The 27,924-nt window shown below is 37.1% G+C and overlaps 1 protein-coding gene across 2 annotated transcripts; it reads right to left on the bottom strand.

Moving 5' to 3' along the window:
- Window positions 1-3,442: 3,442 nt before the first annotated feature.
- On the bottom strand, window positions 3,443-26,824 carry PCF11 (PCF11 cleavage and polyadenylation factor subunit). Of its 2 annotated transcripts, none has more exons than XM_026015278.2 (16): window positions 26,304-26,824; window positions 22,469-22,594; window positions 20,380-20,568; window positions 19,856-20,050; window positions 17,635-18,752; window positions 17,055-17,235; window positions 16,459-16,942; window positions 14,357-15,921; window positions 12,621-12,720; window positions 9,452-9,571; window positions 8,749-8,854; window positions 6,960-7,143; window positions 6,302-6,457; window positions 5,947-6,039; window positions 5,394-5,429; window positions 3,443-4,553 (listed from the first exon to the last, which is right to left on the bottom strand). In XM_026015278.2, the coding sequence occupies exons 1-16, from the start codon at window positions 26,493-26,495 to the stop codon at window positions 4,338-4,340; spliced, it is 5,061 nt and encodes a 1,686-aa protein (XP_025871063.2). In that variant the 5' UTR covers window positions 26,496-26,824; the 3' UTR covers window positions 3,443-4,337. The 2 variants fall into 2 exon arrangements, with proteins under 2 accessions (XP_025871063.2, XP_025871064.2); XM_026015279.2 differs by having other exon boundaries at window positions 16,852-16,942; window positions 26,304-26,807.
- Window positions 26,825-27,924: the final 1,100 nt, after the last annotated feature.

Raw genomic sequence — 27,924 nt, 5'->3', positions numbered from 1 at the left:
AGAGATTAAATTGCTGTGATCCATAAAGGACAATTTGGCAGTATCTGTCAAAATTCTAAATATACATTACCCTTGAGTTGGGAACTATCCAGCTGTAAAATCTTACAAATAACTTGTTCTCTTGGAGTATGATAGTCCTTGAAACACATTATGGTTGTACATAGACAACCCATCAGTGAAAATTGATAAATTATGCTGCATTTTTATGAAATATTACCCAGTTGTAAAAATGAAGATCAACATCATTAATCAACATGGAAAAAAGAGTTAAATAAAAAAAGGCGAAACATGCGATCTCATTTAGTATTTTAAAATTTGTGAAAATTTTTCAAAGGATCTATAGAAGATTAACTCAGTGGTTATAGAACAAGAAAGATGTGAAAGGAGACTGATTTTTTAAGTTTTACAAAAATTCTTCATAGGTAAAAATACAAAAGCATAAGAAAACATACTGTTATATAAGAAAAAGAAAGTACTTTTAAGGGAATGTATGGGTCAGGAAAGATTAAGAAGCTGGTTTTGGCAAGGAGTCACTGGTAACAGGAGTTAAGATGTAAAAACCCAGAATGCACGGGATTTCGAGGTAAGTGAGGGACTGATTGAAGGAAATGTCTTAAGTGAAGCATTCCCGAACACACTGAAGTGGGCATCTCAGCATTACAGAAGAAGTGGAATTCTTTTTAAGTAGGAAGCATATGGTTCCACCTCTCCGTTTTTCCAAAGAGGGTTCTGCTTAATCCTCCATAAATCAGCTTTTTGCCTTTAGTTCCAAAGGAGGGAGCAGGGCCAACCCCAGGCCAAAAGTTAAATTAAATGCATTTTGGTAACCATTTTCCTTCTGCCTAAATACTCTCTTGCAAGCATTCTTGCTCTCTCTCTGGTGTGCACCACCAAACTTTCATCCCATAGGTGCTTTTTGGCTTTTTTCTTGCTCTTTCCCACCTGCATGGCATAGTGACCCCATATAGGATTGGGAAAAAACCCTACTTCTACAGAAGTTCAGGCCTTTCTTATAGCCTGACTTTCAATTTCTACCACCAGATAACCTCTTTAGTCTGCTAAAACTTTCCATTTGCAGGTATGGTTAGATGCCTTGTATTTGTAAACCACTTGGAGCATTTAATAGTTGCTAAATAGGTTGTAAAGAAAGTTGACGGGGAAAACAAAACTATAATCTAGAATTACCTATTTTAGGTTGTTAATTGAAAAACTTCTAATATTATATAAATAGGTTTTTTGGCCAAAGCTTATTTTATTTTTAGCTAAATAAGATTACTTTGTAGTATTTTCCAGAACAGAAAAGTTAAAACTAGGTTTGAAATAAGCAAGTTATATTAGAATCAACATCATGGAGGATTATGAACAATGAATTTTGTAGGTTTTAAAAAACAAAATGCTTTTATTCTTACAAACTTCATCTATTACTTCAAAAGACGATATTCCATCTTACCTGAGGCTTCCTTTGGCTTTCCTTGCTTCCATTGTAGATTACTTACAAGTTCTAGTTCCCAGTAATATGTATTGACTATTAACTTAACATCTTTTGGGGTTACAATTCAGTGTTGCTGCTTCCTAGATCAGTTATCAGATCTATTTATTAAAATCAACTGGTTTAATTCCGATATAATTGACATTATTTAGATGTATAACTATGGAGCTTCTTAAATAGTGGAGGTGTCTGAATGAGAATCTACTAAATGAGACCCTCCAAGGAAAGTCTGTTCTTCATACTCACGGATTCTAATGAAGTAAAATTTGGAGGCCACACATCTGAATCACTACCCAATATCCAGCTTTCTACTCAATAAAACTAGGAATCGGATTTTTCAATTCCAGCCGTAAGTACCTGTGATCATCTCAGAGAAAGTATTGTCCCTCTGCCACTCCAAAGCTAATTCCTTTTGTGCTGTTATCTCTTTCCAACTCTGAAACTGGCCTATCCATCATCTGTCTTTCTCATTTTTTAATATACATGTTAAACGTCTTTGTCTCATTCTAACTACAATTAAATCTCCAGTTAAATTTCATGAAGAATAGCTCTTACAGCTTTGTCACCTCTCACCCACACAACCCATCGCAATTGGTGTTAGCACCCACATTCACCTGTTCTTCAGTCGATTGTTAGGGGATATTTCTCAATAGTTCCATATTTTTTACTTGGTTTATACTGCCCATTCTTTTTTTTTTTTTTTTTTTTAACCATTCCTGTCCTGTTTTTTACCACCAATAGTGCTTCTTTCTCACCTTCCTACCTAGGAGTCTAAATGTTTGCCCCTCAGTGACCTGTCCTTGATCCTCTTCCGTGATATGGATACTCTTGGTACACTGCTAGGTTTGAATGTCACCTTTCTTTTGTTAGATACTTTTAAGCATTTGATAAAAGTTATCCCAAAAGACACAACAGAAAATTTTGCTTACATTTTTGGATTCAGATCCCAGCATTTCTTCCATGAGTGTTCATGTATATTCGTAAGTTCAGCTATCACATAATGTGTTTTTACCTTTGGGGGAGGGAGGAGTTATTTACTTAATTATTCATTCATTGGAGACACAGAGGGAGAAGCAGGCTCCATGCAGGGAGCCCGATGTGGGACTTGATCCCGGGACCCCAGAATCATGCCCTGAGCCGAAGGCAGAGGCTTAACCACTGAGCCACCCAGGCATCTTCTATTTTTACCTCTCAAATCCAGTGGGCACCTACCAGATTTTCTTACTGTCAAATAGCATTTGACAATCTTTTAAAATTTTTATTCACTTGATTCTTCAATAAAAAAAGATAACAGATAGCATTTGTTTCAAATCTCTGGTGGCTCCCATGCTCACCAGTGCAATATGGACTTTTAAGCGTGACCAAGAAGACTATAATCTTCTATGCAAGGTTGTTGGGTTTTAGCTATATAAAAATTTTTTGCATTATTGAAAAAACATGTGTTTTCAGATGTTTGTTGTCCATTCTCCATAGCCAGCCTTCCCACCAATGTGGACTCCACTTCTAGTTATCCACCAAGACTGAAATACCACCCCCTCTATAAAGTCTTCTATATATAACCCGCTTCCAGGTAGTTAGGTTTACCTACTTAGGGTTTGTTTTTTTTAATTGCAGAAACAGTACAAATAAAGCAAAGCCAAGTCTGCAACTTTTTGAGTTGTTCAGTCTACACTGGGGATACCATCTACTATGTAGGATTATCTAATAAATACCAAAGAAAATACATATTAAAAATTTGCCAGTGCCTACAACATAGTAAATACTTCACTGACTTTTATTTTTTTATATGCCCATCTCCTCCAAAAGATAGCAGAAAATAATAATCTTGCATCTCGGAGTTCCTGGCTTATAGCAGGTGCCATGTTCACATTTTAAAGGACAGTAATGAACAAAGACATAAAAAGAAGTCACATTCTAAAGCCATTCAAGAAATAAAGAGATACAAACTGGAAGTTTCTTCATCATTCTATTTATTACATGTATGAATATTAACATCTCATGGTATCCATCTAATTCAGTCAAAACCAACAAAGGAAAAAGGTTAACCATGTTTCAAATGAACATTCTTACAGATTCCCCTGTAACTTAAAATAGAAATATGTTCATCTGCATTAAATCGTTTGACATATTTGAAAAATGTCATTTAAAAAAAAATCACCTTTAGTACTTAAATATATTTGTTAATCGTTTGATGGCATCAGTGTCCAAGTTCAATAAAAGTTGCTTCATTAGATACTTTTCAAAAATGGACATCTGGATGGTTCTCTATAGCTAGAGATATATATATATGCAAAGTCCTATTTTGTTTTTAAAATTATCTCAAATCTGGCTTTTCTATTTGAGAAAAGTCCTGCAGTGCTCTCTCACACCCCTCTTTTCAAGGATAAAACTAACCAGAATTTGCTTCTTTAGCTGTGGGAAGCTAGTAGAAAAAAAAATCTTACGTTGAGGTTGCTGTTTAATTCCATTTCACCCAATAAAAAGTACAGAAACACTGTCTTTATTTGATGGTGTGCATAAATATTACACTCCATGGATAGCAAAAATATTTTTTATTTATAATTTACAGTTTCACAAGTGAAAATCGTACATTTTTACACATACAATTTCATTTTGTTAAATTTGCACACATCTACAGAACTTTCACACAACAAGCACCTGAAACTGTGCAGGCAGTAGGAAATGCAAATACTAAAATGTATTTATTAACCAAATGATAGCTGAAGGCCCTGCCTCAGCTAGACAATTTATATAGATATAGGTCTATATATACATAAAAAATTCTTCACCTTCTAGATCCAACAGCAGCTTTTTTTTTAAAAAGAAAAACATACCTTTCTCATTTTATTTAAACTGACTCGACTGTATCATTTTCTGTTTTAATTTCAGTGGGTGTTGCTATGCTTTCCTCTGTACAAGCTGGTGGGGTATCAATTCGTTCTTCCTTAACTTTGGGACTTTCACAGGGTTCCTGCAATTCGTTTTTGACAATGTTCAACATAATGTTCAAAGGGTTTTCAACTGGTGTCTTGCTGGGAGATGGTGTACAATCAAATGAAGATGTCTACAAAATGAAAAACCCTGTAAGTTCTGATTAAAGCTCAAAAGTATCACATTTAATATGACATTTAGTTTTAGGAGACCCTTGTATGGGCAAAGAAACATACCAAATGCAACTGAAATAACTGCTTCCCCATGAAACACTGTAAAAGCAGCCAAATAAAAGGCAGACTGAGCATTTAATAATATGTACTCAGCAATGATCTAAGCTAAGAAAAGCAGTAACCAATTTAAGGCCAAAAGAAGCTGATGAGACATACCTCTATACTTAACCCCTACACGTACCCTGAATCTTTTGTGACTATCCAAATTTCAAATACTCTGACCTCACAAACCATCAAACCATCCTAAAACGTCCTTAAATACATCTTCCAAATTGCCTCCTGAACCAGTCAATGTGTTGTTTGGCATTAAAAAAAATGGTTACTCTCAAATATGAAATTTGAACTTCTAAGATCAACAGATAGGTCTTTCAGATTTTGCATGTGAGCATTTAAAAATTATTCCTGATATATAGCAAAGTAGGAGGAAAAAAAAAAAAAGTAAACGCTACTCTTAACTCTAGAAATCTGTTCCCATCATGATCCTTATGTTCAGTCTCCCTCACATTCTCTAGGCCTACTGCTCTAGTGAAAGACCTCAAGATTCAAATGAATAGAATGCAAAAAATACAGAAATTTCAAAACTTAGATCCTATCAATCCTAGCACCAATATTTGGATGAAACAAATGATTCATCAAAACACAAAACAGCTCAAAACACATCAATGAGGTTAAAATAACAATATTGCTGATAACAAAAATAAAATTAATGTAAAAGAGAACATTGACCAAAAAGAACTTACATTTTGATAATCTTCATAACATGATGGATGATAAATCTGAAGCAAAAAAGAAAAAAAGTAGGTATTCACAAGTATATTCATTTCTAATGGACTATTCTAATGATTCTTTTTTTGGAAATTTACACCAAAAAATAGCTCTTTGAAAAGGTGACAAAAATCACAAATGTGAATAAAGGGAGTTTCTTCCCAAAGTCTCCTTAAACTTGCTTTTTTACACATTTAAGTAGGTAACATGGTATACTTTTAAGATCGTAACAGTTCTTTATGATGAAATATCAATTCGGAATTAAAATAGTGTGGTTAGACAGAAAGACTAACCAAAATCAGAAGACTCAGTCTGGGTTTATCATTAACTAGTTATGCAACCTCTTATATAAAGCAAGTATAGAACCAGTTGATTGCTAAGATACCTTCCAACTCAAACACTCTATAACTGAAGATCAAAACACCTTTGTTATAAAAATCAAAAAACAAAAACATTTTTCCTTCAAAATGGCAAGCATCCCCTACAAAAAAAAAAAAAAGTTAACACTTAGAAAGAACTGAAAATTACCTTTCCATCTACTCTAATAGCATTTTTCAAATGCCATTCCTCCTCCTCTTCATCCCAGTATTGTTCAAACTGTTCTTGACAGATTTCACAACTCTAAAATAGAATAACAAAAAATGAAATTTATAAAACAGAACACATTCAATCACATGACATAAAAAAATATAAACATTTTACTAAGTGAAAGAAATAAGAGTCATCTGGAAGTTCAATATATAGTACAGATACAAAATAACTTCTAAGGACTTTGCATTCCTCCATGCAAAAATACTTAACATTTCACTGTTGTTGGTCACTGATAAGGAAGAGGAAATCAGGGGCATGACCAGAGGTAGAAAATTTAATATTCTTCTCTTACCTCAACTGCTCCAGCTGGTCCAGCAGGTACACTTTGGAACTCCTTTTCTTTAGCAGCCTCCTGAGTCTTGAGCACAACTTCTTCATGCACCTTTTCAAAAAACTGGCTCTTCGCACGTTCTTCCAAATCAGCTATTTCCTCAAATTCTATCCAGTCCTTAAAAAATGAGTTGATTTATAAAAAATATTTTGTTTCTAAACTTTTACTGTTTCTCTTTAACATAAAGCCAATGAAGGATTACATTTGTCTACAATATACTTTATATGGATTTTTTAAATATACCTTCTTCATGAACTCCGTAACAAACAGAAAGCAACTATTAAACTGGAGATCTTAATGTTCATTTTCCATTACCTCTAAAATTACAACTACTGATTTTAAACAAGATAAAGTTCACATAGAATTTTTTTCCAAAAAAAGAAAGGTCACAGAAAAACTGGAATTTTAGAGTTAGAATAAACTTATGTCCTACTCTTACCTCAACAAAAAGCAAATACATACTCTTTAAATTTATTTAAAAATACTTTTACATTCTAGGGGTCAAATCCTATTCAGAAAACTCACAAGATAGCTCCTAGCAATTATTTAAACTAATATGCTTATAGAATGATAGGATTTAAAGGTTAAAAGAGGGTTTGGAGGTATATTGACTACTTACTGTTAAACTGTAGTACCAACGTCTATGAGTGACTTTTCTGCTAACATCTTTCTCAGTTCTATTTTGCCGATAATGCCAGTCCAAGTGATCTGCGTATACATCTGTCTGTGATGTTGTAAACCTCATTCCACAAGAGTAACACTGTATACCAGTGTATAGTCGATTTATAACACTATCATAACGTCTATTTTGAAAAATACAGAAATCATCTTTAGTTTGGTAACACGGCTAAATGGCCTTTTAAAAAGGCAGTTACAAATATCTCAGTTTTCTATATTTTAATAATGGTGAAGCCATTATTATGTGACAACAAATAATGTTTCAGCCAGACTTGGGCTGAAACAATACCCAAAGATCAGTATTATCCTAATAGTTTGTCACTGACCCTCTTTAACTTTGGTCAATGTTATTTATTTATTTTAATATTATTATTTTTTTAACTTTGGTCAATTTTGGAACATGAAGTCCATCCTCTGACAGACTTGGCCCAGTTACTTCCTTTCTAGATAAAACTGGAATGATCATCATCTGCTAACTGCCCCACCCTCATCTGAAGAAAGGTGAAAGTGGTACAGAAGCGATAATAGTAGTATAGATTACTAAAAGAAAAATTATACTAACTGGAAACTGAGATCAGCATCAGTTCTGACAATTCTGGGCTCCCTATTTGGAAAAGCCAACAAACTGAACAAACAGGGCAGTTATTAACTACTAATACTGAATAATGATTTAATAAAAATTGGTTTTAACTATGGGGAAGAGTTGGTAGGACAGTTAAAAGAGCTAGCTCAATCTTCATTTTCAAGAAGTCAAGAGATTCCCCAAATGTGAGAAATCAAGAAATATGACAAATCAGAAAAATATCTTTTAAGAAATAGAGAGGTAAATGCAAGGAACAGTACCAGAAGGGATGCCATCTTTTATTATAAGCCTTTGTTGTAAGCCTTTCATTATAAAATTTGAATTAAGTGAATTACTTTGGAAAAAAAATTGATTTTAATAGGAATAACCCATTTAAGTGTCTATATTTTTATAAAATACCATAAGGATATAATGAGTCCATAAAGCCCTTTAAGTTTTATATGTGCGATAAAGGCAACAGAATATTAGAAAAAAAATATGCATTAAATATTAAGAGTGGTTATAAATGTGAGAAATGTAGGTTAATTTTATTGATTTTATTTATTTGAATTTTCTAATTTTACTTTCCCTTTTTTTTTTAAAGTAGGTTCTATGCCCAAAGTAAGCTTGAACTCATGACCTGAAGATCAAGAGTCACATGCTCTACAAACTGAGCTAGAGGTGCTCCAGAATTTTCTAATGTTCTACAGTGAACATGCATTACTTATGAAATGAAAATATTTTTTAAAAATTTCTTAATACTCAACTATAAAAATCTCATTTTCATATCTTCAAACAAGAGAAAAAGAATAGCAAATACAGAAAAAATGATTAAGAGAATTGAAGATATAAAAGACATGATTATCAACAGCTAGTATTTCAATTCCCTATATTTACTGTATCAAACACAGATATTAAAAAATAGTAATTTGGAAAAGGCCTTTTGACCTAAATACTTAGGCAGCAGATATATTTTAAAAAGGAAATTTAAAAGCTTCCTGAAGCTTATGCTACATATATTTTAGTACTTAAAAAAAAAAAAAAATGCTACCTAAATTTCATAAACATTAAGAAGGGTAAAACAAATAGCACTAACAATGACATCCACTGTTTAATTAAAGTCACTGTCCTTTTTATGTTTGGAAAATTGGAAAATTAGATTACATACTGTTTCAATTCTTCAATTGTAAAATTGGTAAGATCTGGAACATCTTGATCTTCATTTTGATCTTCCTCCTCTTCTGGGGGAGGCTGAGCAGCAACTTCACTTACTTCTTCAATTGGAAAAAAAATAAACTTCTCAATACCATCCTCTAAGCATTCTTTATAGAGGAACATTATAGTGTTATAAAAAGAGAATCCGGGTGGGGGTGACTGGGTGACAGGCACTGAGGGAGGCACTTGATGGGATGAGCACTGGGTGTTATTCTATATGTTGGCAAATTGAACACCAATAAAAAATAAATTTATAAAAAAAAAAAAAAAGAATCCCATCTTGTCTATTCATTGTATTTACTGGCCAAGGAAACTAATATAATTATTTTGATAAACGATACTAGGTCTGATTTCTTAAAAGTCCATTTTCACATGAATTTTAATTCCTCAATATTCAAACTATTTTAAAAAGCTAAAATAATGAAGAATAATAATGAGTCTGCACATGACATTTGCAGGAATGTTAACTGAAACAATGTCCACTGTAAAGGTATTAGTGCCATCATAGAAAATTTTTAAATAATTTCATTATAAACCAATTATATTTGATATTTGGAAAAAAATAAATTATTTTAAGAACTTTTATCATAACTTATATAATACAGCTTTATAAGTTAATGAACTTTCATAAAGATGAAGTATAGAACCATACTTACGTGTTGTAGCTGAATCAGGCTGAGACAATTTGAGAATTCCTGTTTTTAGTAGTTTTGAAAATAATTCATTTACATCCACCTGACTGAGATGATTATCAGGATATGCCTTAGGAAGAGCTCCTTTAAAAAAAATAACACTCTTAAATGAAAGTTGAACTTAAAGATGCATATTATACTAAGCATTTTTTAAGTTTTCTTCAAGACGCCTATCAACAGGATATTTGACAAACTCATGTTAAAGATGAGTGTCATTATCTCAGAAGCTCCTAAAATGAATTTTTCATTTAGGTCATTAGCAAGTCATCATCTCTTAAAAATATACTCTAGGATAATACTAAAATCTAACACTGAAAACATTGATACTTCACAAATGTTTATAAGTACTTTATATGTATTACCTAAAAACAAAAAATGACAGTATTATGTACTTTTGCCTAATTAAATTCATGCCAAAGAAAAGCAGAATACACAAAACAGAAAGCCTCATGCTCCCTTCTATTTAATGTAGCACCACCTCTAGATCCAACTTCCCACTTTTCTCATTTTCTAGTTCTCATTTTCTAACCATATTGGGAAAGATAGTTTTATATAGATGAACCGATTGCTATCTGTCAGCATAAATTTCCGGAGGGGGGGGGGCGGGGAATACCCAAAGCCTAAGTGAAAGTCTTCCTGCCCCCACCTCCATGACTACCCAGGGGAACTAAGGCAGGAAGATGAGCCATGTGGCTCAAAGATACCTGCCCCTCTGACCTTTGCTGAAGTACTGCCCTTGCAAAGTACCTCAAGCTACTGCTGAACAGGTGTCAGGGTTATTAAAGCTTCAATAATTTGACTAAATGAGACAAGGATAACAGTCTCTAAGCTCATTGGTGAGGCATCAATCTTACATATTTTGCTAAGCACTAAGTAATCTTTTTTTTTTTTTAAGATTTTATTTATTTATTCATGAGAGACACAGAGAGAGCGCAAGAGAGGCAGAGACACAGGCAGAGGGAGAAGCAGGCTCCATGCAGGGAGCCCAATGTGGGACTCGATCCCGGGTCTCCAGGATCACACCCCGGGCTGCAGGCAGCACTAAATCGCTGCGCCACCAGGGCTGCCCAGCACTAAGTAATCTAATAATTATTATTCTTTAAACTATAAACACAGTATTTTAATGTATTTGTATGTCACTATTATACATCTCACTAGACTTGTAGAAAAAAGTTCTAAACTACTAAAAATTGAGGGCAGCCCGATTCTTATAAATAAGAATCATTCTAACACAATGCCTAGCATACAGCAAATGATCAATATGTTTAAATGAACAAATGAACATGGGGCGCCTGGCTGGCTTGGTGGCTTGGGCTTCCAACTCTGAGTTTGGCTTGAGTGGTGATCTCAGGGTTGAGTTCAGCCAGTAGTCCACTAGAGATTCTTTCCTTCTGCCCCTCCCCCTGCTCTCACTCTAATAAATAAATCTTTTAAAAAATGGATGAATAAATGAACATATATTTACTACTAAGAAAGGGGTATTTTTACTTTCATTTTAGAAAAGAAACTCTAAGAGAAGCTGAATATAGAACACTGAATACTTTTCACAACTCTTTAATAGTAAGCAGAACTTGAAGAAGGCAGACAATATATAACATCTCTCTCAATACCTCCTACCTAGAGGAAAAACATAGTAATCTCTGTGACACTGCTATGCCCTGTATGTATACACATGCACCCCAAGGCTGTAAAAGCAAAAAGAAAATTTGCAGTTTTTAATCTCATACAAAAAGGAAAAAAATTTGCAGTTTTTGCACACTATTTCATGCCACCAACCCCAATACAACAAATCCTCTACTCAACAAAAAAATTTAGTTCTAAAGGAAAATACATTAATACAGCAAAAGTTACAAAGTACTTTTGCATATACTACCTTATTTGATTCTCTTAAAAGAAATTCCCAGGCAAATACTGACTTTATTGTCTCCTGTCTTTGGGGAAGCAATTGAATCAGAGAGAATATTTGTTTATAGTAGTATAGTTTCTAATACTCTGGTCTTCTGACTTTAGATCCCAATTCTTTATTTCCCTTTTCATTATAGTGACAAAAAAAAAAAACCAAACATGAAAACTATTATTTAATACTAATTGTCAATCCAGAAATTTTTTTTAAAAAAGCTTTCAAATCAATTGAATGAATTCCTGTGATGCCACAGTTTAAGAACTAAAGCATAAATTAGAGCTTGGCTAGGACTTTCCTACCTCAGAATTTCTAGACAACTCCCCTAAATTTGTAAGCAAATTGTGCCACACTAGAGCCACGTTTCTGAAAATGTCTGTTTTAATGATTCAGAAATAAAGTACCACTACAATTTGGTAGAGCTAGTTCTCAGTACACTAAAACTCTGCAGTTATTTTATAAATCACAATTTATATACTTTCCATTTTTCTATTAAAGCTAAATTTCACTTTTAAAACTCCCACATCCAAAATTGTTATTGTATCCATAGCAATATTGTTATTATGCTTCATTTCTCAGTAACAAAAGATCTTATCAGGGTACTTGGCTAGGGCGTCACATTTTTTGTCTACTTCTTTCTTTTTTGTTTTGATTTTTTTAAGTAAGCTCTAGTCCTAATGTGGAGCTTGAATTCAAAACCTCAAATCGAGTCACATACATACTCTACCAACTGAGCTAACCAGGTGTCCCATTTCTACTTTTTTAACATATCATGCACAATTTTTATTTGAGAGCCCATAAAGACATATGAATGAATCAAATTTATAAGGCAATGTCCCCAGTATTCACTTAATGTTTACTGGATTATCACATATACACAAAACCAAAACTAAAATATCAAATAACTGAGATTTCTGAGGTTCATTTACTTCACCTTACCAAATATCACCTTTCTACTCCCACTCCTCCCAGCTTCCCTTCTCTCCTTTTTTTATCCTCTACAAAATCCTGGCTAACCATCTCCAGTTGTAAACAGGATCAGTTACTATGCACACTACGATGCTGAATACACATCAACAATGTAAACAAAAGAACAAAAAATTCCAGCCAGATTAAATTTCTCTAAATTGTGTAGACCTCCTCAAAATGGTCATTTTGTAAAATTGACAAAGTAACTACTCAACAAAACAATATCTATATTTTGAAAAAACACAAAATTCAAAAAGTACATACCCGAAGGATTCTGAACAAATGCTCCAGGATTTTGTGGATGAACCGGCAAAAACTGTTGTCCTTGGCCAAATGCTACTGGCTGAGCAACACCACTAAGAACCTTTAAGAGAAACCTTGGTTTTAAGAATATCCTTTCTGTATTTTAACTAAAACTTTGGAACATTCTAATCATATAAAAATACTGACGATATCATAAGGCTTGGTCTCTATAATAAAAATTTACAAGTGTAACTTGAATGGGTCATTTCATTTCTAGACTTTATACAAAAAAAAAAAAAAAGAAAAGAAATACCTTCCCTTACCTGTTTCACAGAATTATAAGGAACTGAGAATAAATGTGAAGCTTCTTAGAGAAGTTTAAGATACTATGCAAATGTAAGGTAGCCAAAAGCTGTGTGACCTTACACAAATCACTTTACCTTGCTGGTGCTTTCCCTTATTTTACAAATAGAACTAATATCCAGAGATGTGACCTGTACACAATCGTAATGGCTAGTTAACAGCAAAGCTGAGGCCAGAACTCCTGACCTGATTCCTTCCTACAGATATCAAAAGCCTGATTTAATTATCAGTCTATAAACTCTGTGTTGATCATCCTGCGTGGACATCATACTTGGTTGCAAAGTAGATTGTATAAGACAACTACTATACAGGCATACAAATACTATATTTGTTGTCCAGAGTGAGGTAGGACTTCTATATGTTGCTGCTATGTAAACAAATATCCACTTACAAGCCCTGTTCAGCATTCCTAACCCTTAATAGTATGTATAGACAATAAAAAAAAAAAAAACACTAATTCTGTATAATGTAGGAACAAGATTAAGTCAAGTCCCATTGTAGAGTATCTGTCAAGAAGAGCATCATTTCTTTTAAGAACATACAATAGAGTATATCTAACTAGGCAGGCCTTTTTTCTTCAAACCATTTCAATATGCAATTTAAAATATATGCAGAAATACAAAACAATACCGTGATGTAATGAATATAGTTGGGTGACAAGTCACAAGCTTCCTGTGTTTACATTAATATGACACAACTGTTTCAACTGGAATGACTGAAAGGGTGATGAAGTAGAAAAAGAAATGCTGCAAAAACATGGGCAGCTGGGTTTTAATTTAGACCAAGAAAGTTTTTAGTCCAAAAAATCAGCTCTCTGTTATGTTAAAGGGCTCAACAATTCTACAATGTAGTACAAGTCCATGAAACAAACTCACAATTATATAATACTTTACTAGCTTTGAAATCAAAAAAGAAAATACATGATGAGGAAGCAAAGCATGTGTGAAGGCAAGGGATATATTGGGAAATCTCTGTACTTCACAGCTCGACTTTGTTATGAACCAAAACTATCATGATCTCAGGGTTGTGAGATCCAGCTATTTGGGATTCTCTCTCCCCTTCGGCCCCTAGCCCCTAAAAACCCACCCTCCACCCCTACTTGCAGGCTCTTTCACTCTCTTAAAAAAAAAAAAAAAAAGCACACACGCGCATGTGTGTCTGTGATAGAGACGAGATTTCTCCAGACCTTGGAAAAGCTAAAATCAGTTTTGGATTTAAATTGCAAATTTAAGCCCCAGAGACTCTCCTCCCACTTGCCCAACATGTGGACTTTGAAGTACCTTAAAAACTTCCCAAACTACAGAATAAATTATTTCCTGAAAATCTTCAAACCCTAGAAATGTTAAAAACAGTTATCTGCATATAACATTTTAGAGTAACTACAGCAGACTTACCTGTTGAGATGCCTGAATATTTCCTACTGTTATTGGAGCAGGTAAATTGCCAAAGTTTCCAAATTGGGAACTCTGAAGATTCTTTTCATCAAAATAGTGTCCAGAAGCTCTGTTAAGGGGATTGGAGAAACTCTGGTTTCCAGGGCCATGTGGTCCATTAAAATTTGGTCCTTGAGGAGAATCAAACATTTGTTCATGTCTTTGGAACTGCAGTCCTTGGGATGGGGCATTAAAAGCATTACCAGGTGGATCATTATATGGACCAGTCTGATTGAAAGACACCGATTCAAGCCTCTGTGAAGGATGATTGTCAAATCGTGTGCTTTGAAGACCAAGAGGAATATCAAATCTTGATGCTTGCTGGTGTTGTGGACCATCAAATCTCTGAGGTACACCATCAAATCTTGGTTGAACTTGCTGTCCAGGTGGTCCATCAAATCTCTGTGGTCCTGGCTGACCAGTTCTTTCAAATCTAGGACCTGGCTGCCCATGTAATCCATCAAATCTTGGCAAGAGTGATGGCTGACCTGGCTGCCCATCAAACCTTAAAGCATGACAGCCTTCAAATCTTGGACCACCTTGACCCAGAGGCCCTTCAATTCTGAGGCCACCTCCTGGCACAGAAGGACCCTCAAACCTCATTCCACCTCCTTGTTGGACTAACGGTCCTTCAAACCTGATCCCAACCCCGGGTTGACCATGTGGACCCTCAAACCTAAGGTTCCCACCAAGTTGATTATGTTGTCCTTCAAACCTCAAACCAGCTACTGACTGACCATGGGGGCCCTCAAACCTCATTCCAACTCCCTGCTGTAGCAAAGGCCCCTCAAATCTGATCCCACCTGCTGGCTGACCATGAGGTCCATCAAACCTAATTGCAGCCCCTGATGGACCATGACCTCCTTCAAATCTAAGTCCACCTACAGGCTGACCTCGGGGATTATCAAATCTAAGTCCACCCACCGGCTGACCATGAGGTCCCTCAAACCTTAGACCACCCACAGGTTGACCCCGATGTCCCTCAAACCTGAGACCACCCACAGGCTGGCCCCCTGGTCCTTCAAAACGCAAACCACCTGCAGATCCCTCAAACCTCAGACCAGGGGAACCTTCAAACCGAAAACCACCTCCTCCTGCTTGACCAATCGGCCCCTCAAACCGCAGAGGTGTCCCCACAGGTCCTGGAGGACCTTCAAATCTCAAAGGACACCCACCTCCTAGCTGACCTTGTGGTCCTTCAAATCTCAAAGGGCCACCACCCCCCATTTGTCCTGGTGACCCATCAAACCGAAGAGAACCTGGTGTAGGAGGTCCATCAATTCTAGGGCTTAATTTATTAGGTCCTTCAAAAATCATCTTGGTTGGGCCATCTCTTGTTACTGATGGCCTACTAGGTCCATCAAATAACGGTCTATCTTCAGCTAAAGCTGTAAGTCGCTGATTTGTATCAAGGCCGGCAAATCTTGATGCTGGGCTATCTACAAATGGTTTATCTGAATCTTCATATCTAGGTCGCTTAAGTGGAAAACGATCATTGAATGGTGATCTCTGTTCTTCTCGTACACCTTTTAAAAAGAAAAAAAAAAGTTATTTTCCCTGAATCTTAATTTATATCAAAATATCTTCAATCTTCTCTGTTCATGTAAATGTTTAGCCAAAAATATCCAAAACTATCTCATTTTATTAGGGGGGAAGGAAAAGATAGCATCATCAAGCAGCAGGTATGAAGATGCCCTCTACAGTCAGACACACCTGGGTTAAAAAAAAAAAAAAATCCCCATTCTGTCAACTAATTAGACTTTGAGAGCAAGTTATTTAAACCTCTCTGGTCTTGCTTCCTATCTGTAAAATGAGAGAATACAGATTTAATTGGGTTATTGTGAGGATTAAATCAGATTACATAAATGAAGAACCTAAGAAAAGCACCTAACAGAGGGTGGCCTTGTAAATATTAGCTCCCTTCCCTTCCCTTTGAGGGAAAAAAATGAAACAAAACAAAAGGTAGTCTGAACAGTCACAAAAATCCATCCCCACTTAGCTTGTTCATTTTCCCTTCACTGCTGTGTGATTCAATAGGCATAATCTGATTTAACTTTTTCTACCTTTAGCAGAGACTTGCTCGTCATGTCTTCTCCGGCCCTCATGGGGTGAAAGATTCTCAGCATAAGTACGACTCCCAGATATAGGAGAAAGACGTCTTGCTCTTTCACTAAATTGTTCTTTTCTGTCAAACTGTGCTCCACTATTCCTACTTGCATGTTTACTTTTGGATGGCTCACATTCTATTCCAGACAACAAGGCATCAGTCAAAGGGTAGTCAAAAATATCAGGATCTAAGAGATCAAGTCTTGGAAATGAATGCTGAACCTGTGTCCTTTTCAGTTTTGCTTTATGTTCATAGTAGGTTAATTCAGCATCAGATAAGAGAGGTTTCTTTTTTAATCCACCTTTATTTTCTTCTGTAGGACTATCCCGTACACTGCATCTATGTTTACCTTCTTGATACTGAAATAGCTGTCGAATTTGATGCACAACAACAAGGAACTCATCCTGTGTAATTTCACCAGATGCTAAACGTTCACTCGTCTGCATAGGGGTGATAAAAGGAAATCAAATATTTTAAATATAAAAAGTATTTAAAAAAAAAAAAAACTTAAGACAAAAGAGAATAATGACTACAAGTGATCATAGTAACTACCTTTTGAAGTAATTCTCTTTTGCTTGCAAGAGTTAACTCTTTAGGAATCTGAAGATTGGCATCTACACTTAATCGATGCTGCTGCTTTGGGGCTCGAGGTGACAAGATTCCTTTAGTGCTTGACCAGCTCTCCCTATGCCTTAGATGAGGAGATTTACTATGTTCATCACCCTGTTGTAAGCTGAAACCATAAAAGCAGTATGTTACTTCATAAAAAGTGTTTAAATTTCTCAGGACCAAATTCCAAAGGATCTGGTTAAAACAAATATATGTAACTATAAAAGTTAATTAAATGATTAAGAGCATAGTATCTGAAGTCAGGAAAATCACACATGAATTCTAATTCTTGCATGTCCTAGAGGTGCAGCTTTACGTAGATTAGTTGACCTTTCTAAACTTCAGGTTCCTTATCTGTAAAATAGGACTAATGATGGTATTTCACCCAGAGTTATTAAGAAATAAATGGAAAAATAAAGTACTAGCTATAGCATCCAATAAGTACTACTCAATTTTTAAATTAACATTGTATTTTAAAGTTAGTACAATTTATTTTACTCGATTAAAAATGTTAACATCCTACCTTTTATTTTCTTCCCAACCAGATTTCCATCTTTTGGTAGACTTGGAACTTTGCCAATTCTCTATATTCTCCTTTGGTTCAGTGCCGGACTTTGTAGAATGCTGGTTTGCAGCTTCTTGTGGTCGTTCCTCTTCCGTCTTTTTTATTCGCCTCGGATCCCGAATATCTTGTTTATTACTTCTCTTAGCATTTCGCTCTTCCCTGGAAGGTAGTGTAAACTCTTCCATATGTGACTGCTTAACTCCTGATTGCCGGATCTTTCCAGCTTTGGGTGTCGAAGTTGGAGACATACTCCTTTGCCTTCGTTTGGGTGACCGCCGGTCTCTTCTCTTCGGAGAATGTATAATTGGTGACCGAGACTTGGGTGATCTCGATCTTGATCGCTTTCTAGTACTTGATCTCCCTGGTTTTGTCCCTTGTTTTTCTGAATCTTCTGTTATTGTATCCTGCTTTTGTACAATGCCATTGATGATTTTATTTCTACTTCCAACCAGTCTGTGTTCAGATGACTTCATGTGTTCATCTTTATCCTTTTTTTCTGCGGCTTTTCTCTTCTCTTTTACATCATCATCTTTGCTATCAGTCTTATCCTGAAGATGTTTTTTTAACCTTGGATCTCTCTTGCTCATATCAGACACCCTTGTACTTTCAGATTCTTGATTTTTCAAGTCTTTTGTGTGGGATAATTTGTTTTTCAAAGGTGATGGTGATTTAGATTTAGATTTAGATTTAGAATCAAATTGGTCAAGTTCTTTTTTTGTTATTTTTTCACCTGATTTACTTTTCTCTTGCTTGGATGAATTTAGTTTATCAGAGGGTACAGTTTTACTTGTCTTAATATCAGATTGGTTCAATGTGTTCATTAGGAATTCTTTCCTATGACTCTGATCTTTTCCATGCGAAGAATGTTGACTCATCCTATTAAGACGGGGATCCCGGTTAGTTCCTTTCAAATCCTGAATTTGTAACGATGGACCTGGACGGCTTTTCTCAGGTTGCACAGGAACCTGGTGTGGAGGTTTAACTGCCATAGGGGGAATCTGTGGAACATGTAATTTGGATGGTGCAGATCCAGGACCTAAGTTAGATGTCTCCTGCTGAACACTAAGAGAAACTGCCTGAAATAGAAAATAAATGTTCATGTTAATACATAAAATGTCCAGACTGTCAGGAGACAACCAAAATCAAAAACTAAAGAATGTAATGTTTATTCAATAAATCCATTCAATACAACATTTACACTGTATACTTCTAGTGTTTAAAAGTAGAGATTAAAATGAAGAGAAAGTTCATGTACCTATGGGGCTTATAATTTATTAGTCCTCTGCTTTGGAGTTTTTATAATATAATCTTTAAGTAGAATGAAAAAATATCCTCCATCTTCCTAATTATTCAGGATTCTGAGCCAGACTTCTAAGAAACTGCTTAATAAATCACTGCACCACAGGTGCACAAGTATCAAAGAGCAGAGTCATTCCAGCTAAATTTTATGTCATAAAATAGTCCCTCCTAAGATCACTGATAATGGACTTATAAAATTTTGCCTTCCTGTAGTTCCTTACTCTCAAATTCAAGTGTTAAGTAAAATAACTTAGTAAAAGGTCATTTATGCATGGAAATATGTAACCTTCTTATCCTCAGTTTTGTGATGGCTTTTCTTTTTATTTATTTATTTATTTTTAATTTTTATTTATTTATGATAGTCAGAGAGAGAGAGAGAGAGAGAGAGAGAGAGGCAGAGACATAGGCAGAGGGAGAAGCAGGCTCCATGCACCAGGTGCCTGACGTGGGATTCAATCCCAGGTCTCCAGGATCACGCCCTGGGCCAAAGGCAGGCACCAAACCGCTGCGCCACCCAGGGATCCCATGTGATGGCTTTTCTTTTGTAGGTTTCTAACAACCAGATTTCTACTCATGAGACCTAAGCTCATAAAACATTAAAGACTATACAAAAACATTCACAGCACACCTTCTATCTGGGACAGATATTAAATTCACATGCTAATAAAGTCTTAAGAGATAGCAATTTAACAGAAAGATATTTGAAAAAAAATAGTGTATAGCCATTCAAGTGGCTTTTATAATAAATAATTAAAAATCTGGCCTAATATAATTTGCAAAACAAATAGAAAAAATATACATACTAATACAATTCAAAGTAATAATTACTTATCAGAAGACAGGCTTAAAATATTTAAAATGCCAAACATCCTCTACTTACCAGTTGTGCCTTAGCTTGCTCTAGCTCAAGCTCCAGCTTTTTCTGCTGAAGTTCTAATAACTGTTTTTGTTTTGCCAGTAACTGTTGCCTTATTAGTTGTTCTTGGGTAAGATTCTTCTGTATATCAGGAACAATTGGAGGCGTAGAGATGCTAGGGGAACTGACCACTGTGCCAGGTGTTGTAGGCTCTTCAGGCTATAAGAAAAAATAATGTGTTAAAAAAAATTTCACAGCTAAAAATGAAGCTAAGGGAAACTACAAATTATCAGCTTCTCTCTTAATAAATACTATTCGTAATCATAAATGGCCAGTCATGTTTAAAAGAACACAGAAAATTTTTCAAAAATTTAAAAACCAAAATAAATAGATTATTGTAATACCTAAACAAGAATATATTTTTAAATGCACTATGAACCTGAGTGGAAAAAAGAATTTTCTTAGCTAAACTATTTCAGCACAGGTATTCTTGAGATTTCTTTCTGGCACGAAATTTTAGATAAATCAAAATTCACATTAAAACTTACCGACTTATTTAAAAACTTAGGATTCACATGGATGCTAGATGTATTCACATTGGGGGGCAGAGGCTTAATAGGCCAAGCAGGATCTAACGAATTGACTCTGACATCCAGGGCATAAAGTTTCTTCAAAGGGAATATTTCATCCCATGTGGAACGTAATTTAAATAAACTTTTTCTAGTATTTTCATCCACCTAGAACAACAGAACAATTCTATGGCTTGTTAAGTTACTATAGAATGTTTTAAATATTAAGTATTAAAGGTACATAAATCTGTTCTACTCAATATAGCAAACATACTACTTATGCACAAATACATACAGCAGTAGTAAGTTATTAAAGGTGTATTTGGTTTGTAAATGTAAAGCTAATAAAGAAATTTATCCCTCAAAAAAAAAAAAGACAAATTAGTCCCTGCCTTCTAGTCTTCATGAAAGCAAACAACTAAGCAATTCTTCATATTTTTATTAATACAAAATGTTTCCAAATTCTAGGGCTTGATATAGCATTCCTTGTTATTTTTACTCTGAACTAGCTCACCTGATGGCTTAAATTTTATTAAAACTATCTCACTAAGCAGTCTTCTGCAATACAATTTGGTTGGCAACTATGAATGAGTTATTTGTGATGTGGAAAGTACCTTAAAAATTGAAAGTCACAAAAATCTTACCCACTGATGAGCTTCAGTTTTATAGAACTTAATCTGCTCACACTTGTGATGGGAATAATAACTGATATTCAAAAACTAGCCATCAGAGAAACCTCTTACTTGGGATACTAAAATTTTACTCAATTTTACTAATTTTACTAATAAAGCCTTGACCATATTCAAGTCTTTAGAGAATTATACTTAACTATAAAGTCATTTTCATCAAATGCAGTGTCAAGGCCGTATCAGATTCAGTAAAAGGTATTCTACCAAACACCCAACTAAATTTGAACATCATGAAATTCAAACAAGGGAGGCTGGTTTAGCTCCTCAACCTCTGTAACACAAAGTTGGCTTTTCCTTAGACTACAGCTTCAGGAAAGCAGTATTTAGCCAAGGTCTACAATACACTATTAATTAACAGGCTCTTTAATACAATTTGAAATACAGATTTCCAAATTTCTTCTGCATATATTTACTAGCAGTATTTTTTCTGAAGAACTTAAAAAAATTACTCAAGTAGCAACTACATATTTTCTGCTCTAACAAACAAGTAAAATCTCGTAATAGTCCTTTCAGAATTATCCCAATTCTCCAAGTCTACAAATATAAGTTCTCCAAACACAACAGGTGCGGCTAATAAAATATAAGAACTACCAATTTTGTGTTAGGAAACAATATTTAAAACTAAATTGCTTATGAATGTCCTTTTGCTCAATGTGAAAGATATAAAGCTTGACAGGAAGAGAACTGATTACTCCAGCAAATCAAATCCCTTGTCTTCCTCAGTATACTACTATATTAACCAAACTACCAGATACAATGTTATGGAAGGAATTTGCAATCCCTAGGTATAGAAACTAACAAACCTTTCTTCTCAACACTAAGGGACCTTAAAAAGGATTTCCAAAATAACCTAATACAATTAACTGGTCCACCATTCACACATACCTAAAACATTCACATTAAATATACGTGAACAAAGTAACAAGAGGAAACATTTCGAGGAAAAAAAAAAAAAAACACAAAAGTTTCAGGCACCAATGACAGGTTGAGACACACTGGAAGACCACGCTTTTCTTTTTTAGATAGGAACAGTCAACATCCTAACACCAGAAGCCTAACAATGAAATTTGAAGTACTCTTGACAGCTTCAGATCTTTTTGCCCATGTCTTAGAGACGGAACAGATCTTCAATCAAATGAACAATTAAAAAAAATTCTAAAAGCAAACCCATCTATTCTTGAATGGATAATGTAAAACCCCTAGAATCTGCTAAAAAAAAAAAAGTCTAATATTAAACACTAACTTTAGCATGGTACTTGGCAAACATCCAAGAGAATAAAACATTTCACCACCCAAGAAAACCCAACACAAAGACAAGTATTTATTTAATCAGGAACACATTTTTTTAAAAATTCAAATGTTTCTAAATGCATATATACCTTTTCAAACACACAAATAAATGTTGCAACTAGATTTTTAGTAAAGGCAGTGAGATACTCTCTTCCAACGTTTTTCACGATAGAATCCATAAGGTACATAACAGGAAGCTTCTCTGAGGAAGGAGCCTGAAGTGATAAAAAGAAACTGAGAAGTTTAGTATAATGAATTGTCACCACAGAATTACTTTCAAAAGTGAGTTTTCAAACCTACAATACAGACTTCTATCTTTGTTGACACTACTTTTGAAATAACCTTTATGAAAGTTAAATGTTCAAGCAATTTCTCACCTCTTACAATGATCTTTAGTTGAGCATATAAATAAGCTCAAAACTACAAGAAAAACCAGTCTTTAGTACATCTTTAGTACATTCATTTTACACTCAATGGAATTTCAGGTTCATATGGTTAAAAAAAAAAAAGTGTTTTAAGTGACCACAGGGGAGTTATTTTCTGTAACCCAAGTGTAAGCTTTGTGACTCACATTAACTTATAATAGTGTGCCTAGATTCAAGGAGTTTCCAGACTTCTGGCAGAAACCCTAATTTCCATAGGCATATTTTATATGTTAAAGTCTATGACACTTTTGTTACCTGTAGAATCGTTAGGATTACTTCTCTATAATCCAATGAACAAAGAAATTAAGTACACTTCACATATGAAGTTAATGGCAAAAAAAAAAAAAAAACTCTTAAACTTGCACAAGAACATGCAGGAAGGTGCAAGTTGTTACTGATACAAGAAAAACTGGATGGAGCAGCTGCTGAGTCATGTAAATCAGGTCGAACTTGACTCTGGAAACCAGGATTTGTCCTGACGATTTTCTTCACAGCATGGACTCTCCGTCGAAATATTTCTCCTCTGACATGCACAAACCAGAGTTTCTAAATTTGTGCAAAGCCAGTGTGGTGATGCTGATACAGGTGGCCCTTTCCAAAGCAAAGAAATGTTGCCCCAGTTCAACTGCAATGCCTACCCACCACTGGCTTTTAGAATGTACAGCAAGTTTCCAGAAAGCATCAGCAGGTTCACAGACTTGAGGAGCATTAAGACACGCCATATAAACTGTTAACTCCGACTCCACAGGAGCACCCATGATTTAAAAACAAAAACAAAAAAATTATCCCCATTTACCCATCCCATGTGTATCGGAATCTTAACCCTGAACGACACTTACCCATAGCTACCTGTAGCTAGGGTAGGCTCACAGTTCTGCAGTACACAATGCCATATTTCACAAAACCAATTGCCCATACAAGTGTGTGGAAGTGCTCTTGCTTCTGATAACACCTTTACAACCAAAGTTGGCCAAGGAAACCTTTGAACAGCTTTGTATGAAAAATTTCTTTTAAGGTCCTAATAAAAGGGTTCACAAGGCCACTGCATGTGGGTAAACTAGTAAGTACCAACATGTCAAATGCTTTATTGCTGTGTCTTTATCTTACCATGTCATGTTTTACACCATTTTTAGTCTTTGTTGTACTTAATGAAGACGGGCTCTTTAAAACCATAATCTGTTCAGTAGGCTAATTTTTTATTGTACAAGTGAATCCCGTATGTAATAGTTTTTCACTACTACTGCCTCATGGGAGGAGTCAAATCAGGTGTGAATCCTTAAGTTTAGTAATGCTGAGACGCTAGAGAATAAGGACACAAAACATTCACCTCCAGAAAACACAAAACCAAGCCAGTTTGCTACCAAATGACAGAAAATCCCTCCCCTCACCCTCAACCCCATCCCTGATTATTTCCCCAGTGACTTTTACATCTTTTCCTCAAAACATGGCTTTCCAAAAATAACCAGGAAACGTGTTCCAAAAAAAAAAATTTCAGCTTTTATCAGCAAATAGTCCATCTATTTTCACCACTCTGTGTAGCCATACACAAATACAAATTTTAATGTGGTCACTATAGTCAGTTTTCACTTCTCGAAGGTCTTCTGGATCCATTAAAAACCAGCAAGGAAACTGTTGAGTGACAACCTGAACTGCTAAATATTAGGCTCTGTGGAGTATTAGTAATTCCAAAAATACTAGGTAATTAGATTTTTTAAATCAATGTTTTTTTTTAAAAAAAAAACGTAAGTGAGTTTTGTTTTTTAAAAAAGGCATTCAATGTCAAGTTAAGCCTTCAACAAGGCAAAAACTAAGTTTTCACGTCCAACATGTTTGTGGTATCAATAAAGAGGATGTTGAGTACGAGAAATGCTTCCTTAAGTCTCATACTTTAAAAAAAAAAAAGAACAATAGCTGTTTCACATTCACAGGAAAAGGTGAATGAAGACTTGCATTTTAGCTGTCAGACTGAGCATGACAAAGTTGTTGGGCCCTTAAAAACAAAACAAAAAACAAAAAAACCTTTACTTTTTGTCCTCTTTAAATTAAGGTATGAAAGGACCACCTGAAACCGTGTATCTTGTGAACACATTTACCCAAAAGAGTGGATGGAACCTAAAGAATGAACCCAAGTCACTTAAAGACTTTTGTTTAAAACACACAACCACGTAGATAAAAATAAGTCTTGGAAACAGATTCTACACCTTACAAAGGTAAATAAAAAAGACAAATACATATTTTATATGTTTTATTCACAAATTTTATAATACCAGTCACACATTTCAAAACCATTTATTAGAGTCAGACCACTCAGTTGTACACTAGACAGAAACCGCCTCTAAACAATATATTGGTGGTTGTTGTTAAAGTGGCCTTTTAAAAGGGGTTCACTCTGCTAAAAGGAGGCTCATCCTGTTAATTTCAATCACTAACAACTAGAAAAAACTAAACCGTAAGTACAAGCTTGAAAAATAACTTAAAACGTAATACTGGGAAGCTATTAGAACTCATTATGATAACTAAGTTTAACAGTAACTTAAATGACATATCGCTCCCACATGAATCCACAGAAGAGGAGGACTACAGGGAAATAAAAGGGTGGCAGAGGACCACTTCTGTCAAGGGGTGAAGAAAAGCACGTCTTCACTATCAGGGAAGGGAGGAAAAAAAGAGAAAAGGAAGAGGAGGAGGGACTGAACTTTTCAAAAAAAAACTACAAGTACGTGTTACCCACTGGGCCAGTTCTCCACCTACAGGTTGGATAAGATCTCCTCCCCCCCACCCAAACCCCACCCTCACCCCCAGTTTCCCGTATTTGGGGGCAAATTAGACCCTCCGATAGGAGAATAAAAGTTATAGCTAGCCGCCCCCACCCCAAAACGGGGCTGACGGGTGTGAGCAGCTGCCTGGCTGGCAGGGAATGGATTCTCCTCTCTTCCCTTTCGCATCATGTGCTTTTCAGGCGCCATGTTGGGCTCCTAACAGGCGGCTGCTCCACTCGGGGCCAATTCCCTATTCCCACCCACCAACAGCTCGCTCCCAGGTCCCCCTTCACCTCCTTCCAACCCACAGAGCACAATTACCCAAAAGGGTGCGGGGGGGGGGGGGAGGGGAGGGCGGGGAATGGGAGAACCACCACTCCCCACCTTCCCGGGGGTTAAAATGGTTTTAACTCTTACTTCCCCACACCACAAACTGCCTTTAAGTCTCCCCCTCCCCAAAGGGGTCTATTCAAAGCGTGTGTGTCGGGATATACAATGCGGTGGCCTAAATAGGGAGTTGGTAAGCGGAAGTAGGACTCCACCCTTCACCCTCCCCACTCCCTCCCCCCCGAGAGAGGCCCACGCTCGAAGCCTGGGCCAAAGACCGAGCCTGAGTTGGAGGTGGAGGGTTGGAGAGGAGGAACACTGTCCCCCTTTGGATGGAAGCGAGACCTGGGATGAGGCTGACACTAAAATCAGGGAGTATTAGAAGAATAGGAGGCTGCGGGGTGTATAAAAACCTTGGCGGTTTGGGCCTCGATGAGAGAGACGATCTCCTTGGCGAAGGGCAGGTTCTCCTCGGCTAGAATGGTCAGCATATTGATGTGCGGTTTGCTATTGAAGGTCAGGTCTTCGAGTGATGATTGATAATCCCGACAGGCGTCCTCCCGGGCCCCCGCAGTACCGGCCTCGGCCGGCGTCTGCTCTGACATTGCGCCGCGGCCCCCCTCCGAGGTCCGCCGCAGCTGAAGCTGAAGCCGCTCTCGACACCCCGCCTCCCTTCCGACTCCTCTTCCTCTCCCCGGGTCTCTCGCGGCTCCGGCTTCACCACATGCTGACCGCGGAGGGGGGTTGGGGGACGACACAGGGGGAACCTCGGGTGTGAAACGCCGCCGTCTCAGGGGTGATCTCCGTCCACTTCCAGCCGCCACAGAAGCTTCTTTCTCCACAGACACAAAATGGCGGCGGCAGTGGCGGCTCCAGCTCCGAAAATGTCTGTGTTCCCAACCGCTGCGTCGTGCGAAATGAGCAAGGGGAGGGGAAATGTGCGGTAAAAGGGCGGGGCCGTTGGTTAAACCAGGCGTGATTGGCCCGGCCGGCAACGTCACAAGCCCCGCCTTCGGCCCTTCCGCAGGACGTCGTGGCGCCGCCTTCTTCTACGGGCCCTGCCCGGGCTTTCGCAACACCTCCTGCTCAGAGGTGCGGTGAAACAGACGGCCCCTCTCATTGGCCGGTTCATAAGGGACTGTTCGGTCATTTGTTACCATAACAACCCGTTCGGGGAGGCCAATAGGCTCGGGGAGGCTGTTCCCGAGGCCCAACCCAGCCAGTTTCAGCGGAAAGCTCAGCCGTTCCCCCCTCCGTCCCTCCCTCTGCAGCCCCGGCCCCTGGGCGGTTCCGTCAATCACCCTCCCTCCCGCCGGCCCCGCCGGCCGAGGCGGGGGGTGGAGGCCGAGCCGAGGCTTTCGGCGGGGCCGGGCCGGGCCCGCCCCGCGTCGCGCCTCGCGGCTCAGGTGCTCCCGGGAGGCGGGCGGGTGGAGCTGCGGGCGGCATGTCCGTCCCTGCACCGGGACCCGGAGTGAGACGCCGAGTTAGCCCGGAACCTCGGGAGGAGTCTGGAGAGCGGGTGCCCGCGCGGTGCTTCCCGAGCTACAGACAAAAACACCTCGGCCGGCTTTCTCGAGTCGAATCCCCAGGAAAACGCTTTTTTTTTCGGAGGTTGCGTGCGAGAGGCTTTTCCCTGGGGACTGGGAGATCGTGGGGAGGTGTCCCACGACAGCCACACCCAGCCCCAAGCCTGAGAGCCCCTCTTCTCAGTCTTCACTTCGAAACAGCCTTAGAATACGCAATTTGGGGCACGCAAGAAAAAAAAAATACACATTTTACTTGCAAGAGTCTTTCCCAGACTTCTGAAGTCCTATGTGGAGGTTGAGAATGATGCTCTCGAGGCGAAAGCATTCAGATAGTTCTGCCGCGCAGCGGAACTCTCATCCCGGCACGATAAACTAAAAGGGTACTTTGGGTTGTTTTGTTTTCATTGAATAGATGGTAACCTAAACGGAGTCTAAAAAAATAGGTATTAATAATTACATAAAATTTGCTTCACAACCGCCCTCCTTTGACAGCTAGGCTCTGCAGAGA

Source organism: Vulpes vulpes, chromosome 11, assembly GCF_048418805.1.
Source record: "Vulpes vulpes isolate BD-2025 chromosome 11, VulVul3, whole genome shotgun sequence".
NCBI lineage: Eukaryota > Metazoa > Chordata > Mammalia > Carnivora > Canidae > Vulpes > Vulpes vulpes.
The sequence above is the reverse complement of the archived record's forward strand: the minus strand, read 5'-3'. Positions and strand labels throughout refer to the sequence as shown.